At 40.9% G+C, this 13,373-nt stretch overlaps 1 protein-coding gene across 2 annotated transcripts in view; it reads left to right on the top strand.

Annotated features, from left to right (window-relative positions):
- The window catches only part of negr1 (neuronal growth regulator 1), a 126,460-nt gene that overhangs the window by 47,615 nt on the left and 65,472 nt on the right, over nucleotides 1-13,373 (top strand). For both annotated transcript variants that reach the window (XM_061077894.1, XM_061077893.1), the window contains exon 3: nucleotides 11,558-11,683. In XM_061077894.1, coding sequence (XP_060933877.1) covers nucleotides 11,558-11,683 — 126 coding nt within the window. The remainder of the gene's footprint in view (nucleotides 1-11,557; nucleotides 11,684-13,373) is intronic.

The following is a 13,373-nucleotide window of genomic DNA, read 5'->3' as shown; positions in this document are numbered from 1 at the left end:
AAGCTGATCACCTTTATTTCAAATTCCCCATTTCCTTCATGTACACCTTCTGTCTTGGTGAGATCAGCAGAATGTAAATCTCTGTTATTTGTGTTATTTGTATAATTACGAACATCAACCTGATCAAACTGAATTGCAGTTTTGATTTCGCTTTCATTTTCCAGTCACATATTGCACATGTTAGCTGTTTTCAGATGATTGCAGAAACGTGCCAATTCAAGCCGTGTTATCTTTCTACTTTTTTTTTTTGGTGTACAACTGGGTCTTAAATCACTATTTCTCTGGAGCAAGCATGTTCTTGTCTCTAGTTACGAAGCTTCAAATGGCCAGGTCGTTGTTTTTCCCAGCAGGAAAATTGCTGTTATTGAGCCAAACAGTGGGTGTATTTGAACTGATTAAATCAAAGCTGGTTTGTCCGACAATCCAGAGGTTTGAAGCCAGACTAATGGAATATTCACTGCGCTTGCTCTTCCTTCTTCAACCGAAATATCTAGTCTACAACCAGTACTTGAATCAAGAAAAATCTATTTTTTACAGGAAATCTGAACATAGTGCTTCTGAACGTTTTTTCTTTGTTATTACTGCCAGGACTGTCTATGACACAAAAGGAAACTGTGATGGATATTGATCATCAAGGAGATTATTAATGAATAATGAAAATAATTGTTGATTATTAAAAGTAAAAGTGATAGTCATCTAGATTCAATGTCATGACAGATTCAAAATGAGGTCCACCCTTAATTTATACCTGTAAGTATCAATCATCTACAACCTCTCACAGTTTTTAACTATATTAATAAAATTGTCTCTGTGGTACTTTTGGTAACGTTCAGGTCAGCTGAACACCAGCTTTCTCTCAAAAGGCTGATGTAAAAGAAAACCGAATAAGCTGTGTTTACTCTGTAAAATGATTTCAGTTGAATTCCGAACACGTAGGCGACTCTGGCAAGCTCCTGAAGGATGAGACAGACAAGCTGAGTGTGTGAACGATCTAAATTCTGAATACTCATCAACCACTGGTGTTAGCCCATGGCTTTTGGTGGTGTTAAACAGTTGGTTGTCAGAGGTGTAAATCACAATAGAGACATTGGCTCTCTCACTTCTGTGTGGATCCAAGCACGGCCGGTTCTCTAGGCAATATTTATCATACAATACAACCTTCATCAACAGCGGGATGGCTGTGAAACAGATTTGCTGGGGGGTGAGGCATTGCCAGACTTCTCAGAGATACACTGGCCTTAATTGGGCAGATAAATATCACAGGCTGCGCTCCCCGGCCCTACAGCACTGTTGCATACATCACCCTGAATGCAGACTGACCACAAGCAGTGGGGTGCCGCCCGCCTGTCTGATCCCTGCAAATTCATCTGGTGCCCAAAGTTCAATTAAAGAGTCTGCTTCCTGGACTCTTAGCCGTACCAGGGAATCCAGCGGTCATCATTATTAACAGACTTAAAGAGGCGTCCAGGGGATGTATTATCAAAAACTTAAAAAGGCAAATTGGAGTAGGAAGACTGTCTTATTAACTAGAATCAGAGTCACTGGTGTTTTTCATGAGCGTCGTTATTTAAACAACTCTGGTGTAAACAAAACAGCAGCAATTGACATCTGTATTCTGCAAAGTACAAGTTCAGGGTTTTCAATAATGAGCAATTTATTGAATATTCATGACTTTGGCCTTTCCGAAGCCCTCTGAGGCCACGAGTCGCCCCGCATCACCAACGTGTTGTTTGGTCCCAAACCTCTCCCAGCAGCCCACGGGGCGGATCGTGAAGCAAACCAGTCAATAGTGGCCACCGTCACAGAATGAATGTGGCAGCTGTCACACATGGACAACAGCCCCTGCTGCTTGCGCACACCTCCAGGGTTTTTGTGTGCGCACAGAGAGGCAAATACCACACACATTCACTTTCACATGCAAACACACACTGTGGGAGTTATCATTAATCCTCTTCAGCACTTGAACCTTGAATTGTTTGTCAGCCAGAGCTAGTTAAAATGGACTTATATGACTCACCACTGGGAGAGAAAAAAAATCTGTACAGAAAGAGACGGAGGAAGAGAGAGTGTGGCAGAAAAAATCCTGAATGTGTTGAGACCCTCGTTACGTTAAACGTCTTTGTTTCCAGACAGATCGCCGCTCCCTGAAAATCCATCTGCTTTTCTACCAGATGACCGGATCAGAGATAAATGTCAATATTCCAAAGTCATGTGGACGAACAAAGAGGGGATTTCACATTGCTCAGATGATAATTCGTCCTCCAGAATATTTTCAAAGAAACTCATCGTAACTATCAAGGGCAATTTGACAAGTATGATCATTGACAGTTTCTGTTCCCGAAAAGCCTTTCCACATTTCCACACAGATTTGATTTCCCAACAGCAACTGTGGATTTTCAATAAAATTGCATTTATGAAAATGCAGAGGCGGGTTAATATTTATATGGATTATCATTTTAGAGATGTAATGTATGAGATTGACTCTGCTAAAGGCTTTTTTCGACTGAGTTGGACTATGATTAAATTCATCAAGGGAGTTTGGGATTTTATGTTTTGACCTTGAATTTTGATTAATAACACTTGAACCTGACATTAAAAGACTTGAGCCTGTTTGAACTCCCACACATACATAAATATCACTGCAAACTAATGCGTGAGCATTCAGTATAGGGCAGATCCACGCTGAGCTTCTGTCCTTTGACTGTGTGTAGTGAGTGTGTGCTCGCTGCCAAATGCTCTCTCCCCATTAATCACGATCCGGGCTCTAAAGTTTGAACTTTGACCTTTTAACACTGCATCAAGGACCAACGACAGATGGAGACAGAGCTTTGTGTCCTCACATCAGATCATCCATTTCACACACACACACACACACACACACACACACACACACACACACACACACACACACACACACACACATACACACACACACAAACACACAAACATACACACAAACACACAGGGAATGGGAAAGAGAGAGAGACACTCTCTTTCCTGACATGAGCTGAGATGCACTGAGGATCTCCCATAGCAACCGTCGTCTGGTCACCGGCCGATATTTTCGTTGTTAGAAAGCAGCTTGCCCTCTGACAGTTTCAGTGTTTCATTTGGACAATAAACTATTTGAAATGAGCTCCATGCTCCAGGCCTCTCTTATCAAAGAGACTCTGTAGCAACGCAGCTAATTGAAAAAGCGGCGATCCTCCTTGAGACTGAAAGCAGAGTGGCCCGTGCTGAGGAATTGTGTTGTATCATAAGCAAGATGCCGAGGCTGAAAGACACTGATTAGCATGAATAAATTAGAAACTATTTCAATAAGTGGGTGATAGCTTATCTTTGAATTGCATGCCCAGTGCTGCGCTCTCATTGAAGATTAATTGCCTCTCACAAGGTATTTCGAAAAGTTCATTTTAATCAATTGATTTCCCTTAATTCACAAATTCCCCACAAGTGCATGAAATTGGTAACAAGCTCTCCATAATCGCGCTTTCTGCGTCGTTACCCTCATTGGCAGTTACTCATCATATGTATCAGTTGTGACATTTGCTAAAGCATGTTATTTTTGCACCATTAGGTCATGACAGGAATATCATCATAAACCAGCGCCTAATTACAAGTTGAACAAAAACTGTGCTCATCGTTTCCATTTGATTTCTGCCAGAAGCAAAGGTTGTTTCCAGCATTTCTACCAGTGAAATATTTTATTATTTTTTATTGTTTATCAGTCTACTGAACTCACCTAGTGTAATTATATATAGAAAATGAGTTCTACAGATTCATTCAGTGGACATACTGCACTAAATTAAGTCTGAACATACATACTTTCAGGTTTTCATGCTGTATTTCTTGACAATATAAGATGTTACAGCAAATACTCAAGCACTTGGACACAATGAAAACTATTTCCCAATGTGACTGCAGCAAAAACTGTACATTGCCCGGACATTTTAAAGGCTCTAGGCAAAATTGTCCAATGTTTTCTCTTTTGTCCAAAGCTATCATCACCTCGCCAGCAAATTATTATTGTTACCACAGTATTGGGGTCATTTCTGTTTCCATCAGACACAGGAATGCTGCCTTGAAGCAAGAAATTGGGCCACTGAACTGAACTGAGAGAGGAGCGTCGCTGCAGGGTTACAGCTGAAGTAATGGGAATAGATTGTACAGTTAAAGTGTATGCCAGGTGCATTTACAGTGATACAGTGAGGTGTAGGTGCTCATTGAGACACGCAGCCAAAATAACAACTAGGTCACACCTACAGAAAAGAGGTACTCCAGAGGAATCCCATGTTAAAGGAAACAATTTGCACTTGTTTTACTGCACATTTTATCTCAAAAACATTATACTGTACTGTGCCCACACAACCATTGTACCCCGAGGCGAGTTCCTGCACTGCATTAATAAGCTAAATCACAGGATTCATCATATGTAATGATACCATTATGGAATAATGTTCATCAGCTAATGTGCACTTGCTGGGAATCTATTTGTGTCTTTAGCAGGTCGGCGTCTGCTCCAACTGTTCACATCTCAGTTCATTTTTTAAACCCACCCAACATCTTAGCCACAAGGAGATTTCAAGAATATGAGGAGATGCCAAAAACAGACAAGCAATAAGGGCTGATGAGGTTTTATGTCTTGGCCGTGTCATTCCAGCACTTAGTCCATCTCCTCTATTGCTCCTGGGCTCAAATATATGGAAAGGAAAAGAAAACACATCTTTTTCTCTGAACATTTTTATTGCTTTTTATTATTGGCGCATGGCTGTGTGTGTTCTTCTGTTTGAAATGATTGGGATTGATATGTTTAATAATGTTATATGAGAGCAGCGGTTGATATTGGAGGTGAAACTCGTGAGCACACACGTAGACACCAACACACACAGCGCTGTCGGCGTCGCTGGAACACATTTTATATCCGAAAGGTCATCCTTTTTCCCTTCTATTGCATGTGTTTTTGAAGATTTTTGTACAGGACTCTATTAAGTCAACTTGTTTAGCCTGAGGGCCATGAAACGGTTGTGTGACAGAGAAAGTCACCCATCTTCACTGAAGGAAACTCACATCGCCGAATTGGACGGCCAAGATTTCTCCAGCCGCTAAAGATATGTGTTTTTGTAACAACCAAGAAAAGGAGTTTCCAATTATGTCACATTTCTCTACTTGGATGAACTTTTTTTCCACAGCTAAGCACTACAAATTACCTCTGCCTGCTTTATGACACCACAAGTGGAGGTAATCCCTTTGAGTAACATAACCTGTCACTGTTTAGGTTTTGCTTCCGTGTCTGACACCTAATTAACTGACTGGAAGTTGGTTCTTCTTTGCTGCCTGCAGTGAGGAAAGGGGATAGAACACATTTTGGAATTGCTGTGTGGCCATTGTCTCATTAAAATTATTTTCGGGCCCTACACACACAGGTGTATTTCACAGGAATATTATAATCCATCTGTACCAATATCATCTCTTAACAACCTGCAGTTTGGAAACGCTTTGGAGTGATTTTAGAAATGCAAGTGGTTATTCAAAGATCTCTTCAGGATTTATCCACCGTTTCCATCAAATCTGCCCTGATCCAATTTCCAACTGCTACACGTCGTTGATTAAAGACAATCTTTCCTCAGATCAGTACGCATCTGGGGTTTAACAAGACCACAACAGTGTGTTGTGTTTGGACTGGAGGATTTTGATGATGGACAAATGAAGGATTGGAATTACAAAAGATGAGATGGGTTGATTCTTTTTTTCTCTCTCTCCCTCCCTCCCTTCCCCCTCAGCTCTCCCTGACTTCTCTACCTCCCTAAGCTGGCGTCCATTACCAGTGGCCCAGGCTACCCCTCTGCACTCTAATTGGAAACTAGATAGAAGCAGGTTTAGCCAGTAACAAGGTTCTGCAATTTGGTAGCACAAGTCATCCTGCAGAGGCCTGTCAGAATTCATGGAATTGCGTGCTTCCCTCCTCGCAGCTCCTGTAGAAACTCCCCTTGCATTTACATAGCACAGCTGTAAGCTTTTCCGTAATTCAAGGTGGCGTCATTAGTGGCTTAGTTATTCACCCGAGGTGTCCGACAGGAGGGAGATGACGCCGCCCGTATCAGCTGAGGCAGCTCAGTCTCAGCACCGCCCGCGGGGCTGGAGAATGGGAAATTAGAGAGGAATGGGCCAACATGACAATCACGGCATCCTTAATGAATTAGCACGTAAAGAAAACAACAAGCAGTGTGTGTGCGGGTGGTTCTGTTTAGCATAATACTCAACCTTACATAAGCTGTTTTCATACATGAACGCCAGAAAATTGGGGCAATGTGTTTTGTTTTTCACATTGGAAGAACGCAGCAGGAGATTCTCTGTGTCAGACATTCACAACAATGGGAAGGTGACAGGTGACGCCTAGGTAGATTATGTAGGAGGCAGGACGTGGCACATAGAGGGAAAGCAGTGTGTCTTTGTTCACAGCACATCAACACTAGAGTCTGCCCTTTTCACTTGTCTTTCCAAGTTCTGAGTGGCACTTCCTTTTCACGCCTGCCGCATGTTAGAGACGTCATCAACATGCCCTGTGAATTTTCCAGACGTTTTTATGCTGTAGTCTCACATGGGCTCACATTTTCCCGACATCCCCTCAGGAACATTTCTGAAAAATGTCCAGACTTCTGTTCCTGTCTGAAAACGGGGTAAAGAAGTAAGAGGAATTCTTCTGAATCTCATTGGACACATCAATACCCAGACACCATGAGATTCTTTGACCAAGCTGTGGAACAAATAGCCTCTTTATATTTGGGTCTGTGTAACATTGTTTTTCTGTGTGTCAGTCTGAAAGTATGTCGTCAAATTACAATTCCAGTAAAGTAAAAAAAAAAATTTTTAAATGGCACTTGGGGCAGTTGAAGACTGACAACAGGCTTATTCTGCTACTGACACTCAAATATACTGCCTCAAACATGCGTAGTAGAATTTGAGTGCTAATAAAACCTGGTGATTTTTTTTCTAATTCAGTTAAATATAACATTCAAGAAATAAAAAAATATCAGCAGAGCCAGTGTGACTAAAGGTTGAATGCTGTATTTAGGTATGCAATTTTGTTTGCATATTTGTGTGAAATAGTGTTAATACATTTAGTTATGTTTGTGCCAGAAGATTGTGTCCTTGTTCACTAAATAACCCAATGCTCTTCACACCATCACTGACACATACACATTAAATACATATTTATGCTGTGAACAATTATAATTCACACAGAAATTAATGGTAAGAGGTTTTAACATCAAGAGATATATAAGTAGATATAAACTTAACACTTGAACTTTTGTATCTTTTGTAATGCGATGTTCTGATATTTCAAATGGCTTTGAGTTTGCTCAATGTGAATCCTCCTCTGGCCTCGATATCAAGTGTCCATCCTATGGCCCCTCAGCAGCTTGCAATGTATCTGCACTGTAACCTAGCAACATTACTAACACCTCAACTTGTTTAGGATGCTTTATTTATTTTATTTTAGTTTTTTAATTGGGAGCAACAGATGGCAGAATCATATTTTTTCAAGCTGTGCATTTTCACACAATTCTGGAACATTGTCATGACAGTATTTATACTACTCAACAGTTACTGTAGTGATTTGGACCTTTGTACACTCTCATATATATTTTTCTTGAAAGGTTTTCCAACTATATTATTGAGCTCATTATCTGCTGTAATGCTTGGCTGTTTAACACATTTCGTACCTTGCTCATAGTCAGACTCACCGGTGGGACTTCGATCGGGACAAATCATGGTGAATCCCTTGCATCCGCGGATCAGTGAACCATTACATTTTCTATTTTTTTGCCGGCCCTGTCAGTCTCTGTACCGGCCCTTTCTGAGCACCTGTAGTTCGGGTGTGCATGAGAGCGGGCTGCCATGCAAGACGCTAAGATCTCATTTTCACAATTTTGTCCTCTGTGGCAGCCGAGGATGTTAAACCAGCCTTCAAAAACCCTGCTGATGATCTAAAACAACTCTCAGTAGCCGAGCAAAACAGGCTACACAGTAACAAATAACCCCAATTAAATAATCCATTCCAAAATAATATATGTTGTGATGAATTAACAGCTCATGGTCTGGTCTTTGAATATGAGACAACCTGCATTTATTTGAGGCAAAGTTAAAGTAAAGCAAGGCAGATGGCAGCTGAACAGTGCAGGAAAGGGGCCAGATACTCTGTCTAGATTACGGGATATTTATGAAACTGGATTCTAATAAGTGCAAAATGTTGTCATGCACATATTGAATATAGTTTTTAAAGTCATATAACAAAAGCCTGGGTCATTGTCTCGTGAATACACTGCTGTTCTTCACAGACATCCCATTTCCTCTGATGATAAAAGTTTGACTGTATTGGACGCATTGATCTTTGATTCTGTTTGCCGGACGCGCAAGTTATTCTCAGACGGAGCAGTGTTATGCAGTGAAGTAACTGAGTCACAGTAGCCTTGTGCTGAAAAAAACTGAAGACTCTTCATGTGAACCTTTGAAAACCTCTCAGTCCCTGCCAAGGAGAGATAGGATCAGCAGACAACCCCAACATTTTCAATTTTTTGCTATCAGACACCGAGGAGATGTGTCAACAGTGGGGTCCTACAGCAAGTAAACACAGAGTCTGACAAGCAATAACCTAGATTCAACATCACCCCCGGTCCTCTGCCAGTGAGGGTCCACCACTTTCATCTCATTTAGATCCAGATCTGTTTATCGGAAAGAATGGCTATGCCCCCGGAAAACAGAAAGTTCCAGTGCTGAGAGGCTTTTCGGGCCACTCCCTGCCATCATACTGGGCCAGTGTAACGCCGGGTGACTATATACTGGAACGGTGCCATAACTGAATCATAGACGTTTTTTACTTGAATTGTTTGAGGGTTCCAGTTATGTGAGTGTGGATGCTTTCAATGTTGCATTACCCTGTATTTGCCTATAGGCTGTTTGCTCTTACTATAAAATTAGAGCCAGAGAATTCACTTAATACATAACAGTGATTATATGTTATACGATATTAGAGTGCATACCTCCACCCAGGCCCAATAATATAATAGGCTTCACATTGGTGGTATTTACAGGTTTCTAACCCTATTTGTAACTGTACAGCATGAGGTAACTTAGTGTTTGATTGATTCGCTCCAGAGTTTAAGAGGCTGCATTTAAACAGAATGAAAAATAACTTGTCAACGTGTTGTGCTCAGTACAACACGAGACGTGAGGCTCACAGCAGGACTCAGTGTTCAACGTGACCGGAATGACAGGCAGACATGATCCGACACCATCGATTATTAACTGAACACATGATCGTAAGTCTCTCACCTAAATCATCCCAATAAAAAATGAGCTATGAACGTGAAGTAGTTCATTTTAAGTGTGAACTGGCCCTTGCCGATTCAACATCCGTCCACTAAGTTCTGTGGTAATCTGTTTTGCAGTTTTTATTTATTGCTGTTAAGTAACAGACAAACAAACCGGAGGTAATTAATCAGTGCTAAACATATGGTAGATGTTTTCAGTATTTATGCTGACCCTTCACCATACATCATCTGTGTTGTTGGTCAAAGCAAGTGAGAGTGGCTGCAGCTGAACTGGACAGAGCTCAAAGACAAAAGAGGCCACGTGACTCCAGAAAGTGTTTGAGTGGATCCAAAGTGGAACTCTGGAAATTGTTGAATCAACTTTTCTTTTGTTCGTTTTTTCACCCGGCATCAGGAGGGATCAAAGGGGGAAAAGTTGGAAGCCCCCGACGACTGAGAAGCCATTACTGTATAACACAGTCCACTGCAGAATAGCTCCCTCAGAGATTCAAATCTTACCGATTAATATAGTGTCTCATAAGCCTGTGTGTGTATCCTGTGTTTAAGTGTATGTGTGTGTGTGTGTGTCCGTGTGTCCGTGTGCGCTTATATGACTGGACGTGCACTTATTTAAATGTGTTTAACTGCCTTTGTGGGTGGCTGCTTGTGTGTCTGTGGGTTTTCAGCAGCCTAAGTACCGCAGCTTTTAACATCAAAGCTCCAAGAGGATTTAAGTGGCCAGAAACTTGCAAATTATGATTGTAAGTGATGTCCAGCAGGGACTGTTGATGAAATGCCCTCATCGAAAAAATAACTTTACTTTTCTTTTGCAAAAATAAAGGAATTGCTTTGTATTTGCGAGACCCAGCTTCCAATCCACCTGAAGTGTTGCCGGGCTCCATCCCTATGAGTCACAGCCCACATCTCAGTTCTTGTTGAGTGATTTGTAAAGGTCTGGTTTTGTTCTTATAAATCAATGTTTGTTGAATAACTGGGTCAATTGAGGCGTTTGTGGGCGAGACTGACTCACAGTACCAAGGTCTGTCGGGAAGTATTAAACATAGCTGTGGTCAACAGCGTGATCACTGCTCGTGATAGATTTTACCTTCAATATTAGGGTTTTATTAAGAACTGTATGGTCTTGTGTGTATCGTGTTTTACTTTATGATTTTGGTATTCAGGGCTTTCATTATCAGGTGATGTGTTGCACATTTCATTATAGAGTAGCTCACTTGAACAATCTTTAATTGGGGCATCTTGCAAAGACACCCCTCTGTTCGTTAAGTGAAATCTTTACTTGAGCGAAAACAGATTACAGTGTAGTATTCATTAAGCTCAGTGCAAATTGTTCTTTATGTGCGAGGAAGGGTGATTTGTGGATATGTGGTACAAACCTAAATGAGAAGCATATTGGGCAATGAAAAACCACTGTAGTGTAAAGCTCAATTGAACCAAATGCCAAAGATCTGCGTGTGCACAATAACGTTTGTATATATCACGATAAGTTGTAGCGACAGACAAGTTTACTGCAGGTCTCCCTGAGGAGAACTCGCTTTGTTTGCAATGCGATTTCGGGGAGATAGAAGATGAAGTTCATTTCATGTTTTATTGCTCATTTAATGGAGATTTAAGAGCAACTCTTTTGAGTGAAATGTCCTTCAATTCTGATGAGATTTTCTGCATGGGTGATTTTATTTGTAGAGCCTTGGACACGATGAAGTTGTTTGTGTCGAGAGTTGTTGAAGAAGTTATGTGCCTGATAAATGCTTCACTTGTATGCGGATGACTAACTTAGTAATATCTACCAGGAAGCCACATTAGCCATAGTGTCAGGAATATATATCGCTCTGGTTTTGTTGAATTGATTTAATTTTTCCTCATATTATTGGACATATCTGTTGTTAAATATATTTTCCATGTGATGAATTGGTATGAATGAAACACGTATTCGACACAGGGTTGGAGCAGGGAGTGCTGGTAAGTTTGTTCACTAGTTGGCTTGTTAGCCTAACCAGTATTTTACTGTCGGACTGTTAAAAATAATCCCTTTTCTGGTTATACACACAGCAACCTAAGTATGAATATTTTTACTAACGTGCTGGTTCAATATGTTTTCTCATTGTCAGACATCCATTTTACCTTCCTTTCCACTTATGTAATATTACATACAGATGATACCGATAAAAGAACAGGATGTTGCAAATATGTTAATCCTGTTTCTGTATTATTTTTCTCTTCCCTTCTAGTTCCTCCCAAAATATACGACATTTCGTCCGACATCACGGTAAACGAGGGCAGCAACGTGTCGCTCATCTGCACAGCCAGTGGGAAACCTGAACCAACCCTTTCCTGGAGACATATAACCCCATTAGGTGAGTTCACTTCACCTTCCTTATACTTATGCTAATGAATGGGTGGATGAATAAATAGACTGACAGACGGATGGATGGATGGATGAATTGAGAGAGGAAGTGAGGAGCCACGGAGGGGATCAATAGGTATTAGAATGAGAAGGAGAGTGTACTGTTAGTTATGTTGGAGATGAAGGGATGGACGGGGGGAAGGGAGGCAGCGAGAGATGGATGTGGTTGGATATATCCAGGGCTGTGGGGGGTTGGCGTAATAATGTATTCAAGTGAACATAGAGGAATATGGAGGGGGTAAGACCTGAGTAAATTGCCAGTGGGGTCTTGCAGTGGCATGGCTGTTTACCTCCATGTATTTAAAGGCTGTAGCAGAAGCTGATTTATTTTTTCTCTGTATTATCAGTTATGAATACGACCACCAGTCTCTCCTCCGCTGCAAAAATAGAAGCAGAGATACAGTGGTGAGATAAGGGAAAAACCTGTTTACTCGCCTGTATATCACATGTCCTTCCAGTAAACCTTAGCCAGAGCCTTAAGGTATAACTGGAGCAAGGTTTACAATGAAGTAATTGCATGAAATGTGGCTGTATCATATTGTTAGTTTTTAATAAACAGCTACTTTCTAAATCTATCGAGCACATTAATATACGTAACCCACAGTTCAGGTTTATACATAGGCTGCTCAATCCCACATTAAAAAGCCTGTCATCTGTCTGCCACTAAATCAGATGTGTTGACGAGTATTGACCAGTTATAGAACAAAAATTGTGGCTATCATCCCTACAGGGAGCTCTTCAATTTGCTTTGGCAGTTTGTAGTTAATTAATTTGATTATCGAAGAATACCTTGACTGTTATCATTATGATTTATTTAGCTGTTTGGTTAGTTTGGGCACACATACACCATTAGGTGCTTTAATTCCTGATTCCTTCCTTTGAAAAGTCATTCCAAAGCATTTAACTGTTGCTGCACAACACCCACCCAGCCACTTCTAGTCCTCCCTCATTTTCATATTAATGGATTAGAGCCTGCTGTGCTTATCTGATAGCTGTGAGGGTGACTGCATTTATCTTATGGCTGTCAAATCCTCCTCTCTGGCGAGCTTGCCCTGATTGCATTGGGGGAGTTTTCAGAAGATGATCAAAAGGGCCATCCGCAGAGTCCAAATGGCAGTCACTCATTCTACTTTGAAGTGTCCACACTTTGAAGTGTGCCAGGGAAGAAATGATATGCTGGTCAAATGAAAGGGCCCGGGACTAAATGTAATCACAGACTGTCTCCCAGTACATCAGAAAAGAAGCCATTTGAAATTGGGATCTTTTGAGTTGGCTTTTGTAGTGTGTGGTGATTTGTCCAAAGGACGGGGTACAACCGAAAGGTTGTAATAGGCTAATTACCTATTGACGGAATTCCATTAAATGTGTTGGATATGCAGAACAGTCATACATGAACATGCAATCACAGCACATGGAAGTATTTATCTCAGGTAGAAATACAGCCAGTCAGACCGATTTGACCAATAAAAGAAAAGAAGAAAAGAAAAACCTAACCCCAAAAGTGAATTCTATTAATAAATGACCCAAATTATGGCAAATTTTATGAGGTGTAGTACCTGGATTACCATTAACAACCAATAGCAAATTACAGGGTCTAAAAACACCAACAGGTCATTCAAATCATTATAACGATGATCTTT

This window comes from Limanda limanda, chromosome 9 (genome assembly GCF_963576545.1).
Source record: "Limanda limanda chromosome 9, fLimLim1.1, whole genome shotgun sequence".
Taxonomy (NCBI): domain Eukaryota; kingdom Metazoa; phylum Chordata; class Actinopteri; order Pleuronectiformes; family Pleuronectidae; genus Limanda; species Limanda limanda.
This window is presented reverse-complemented; position numbering and strand designations above follow the sequence as displayed.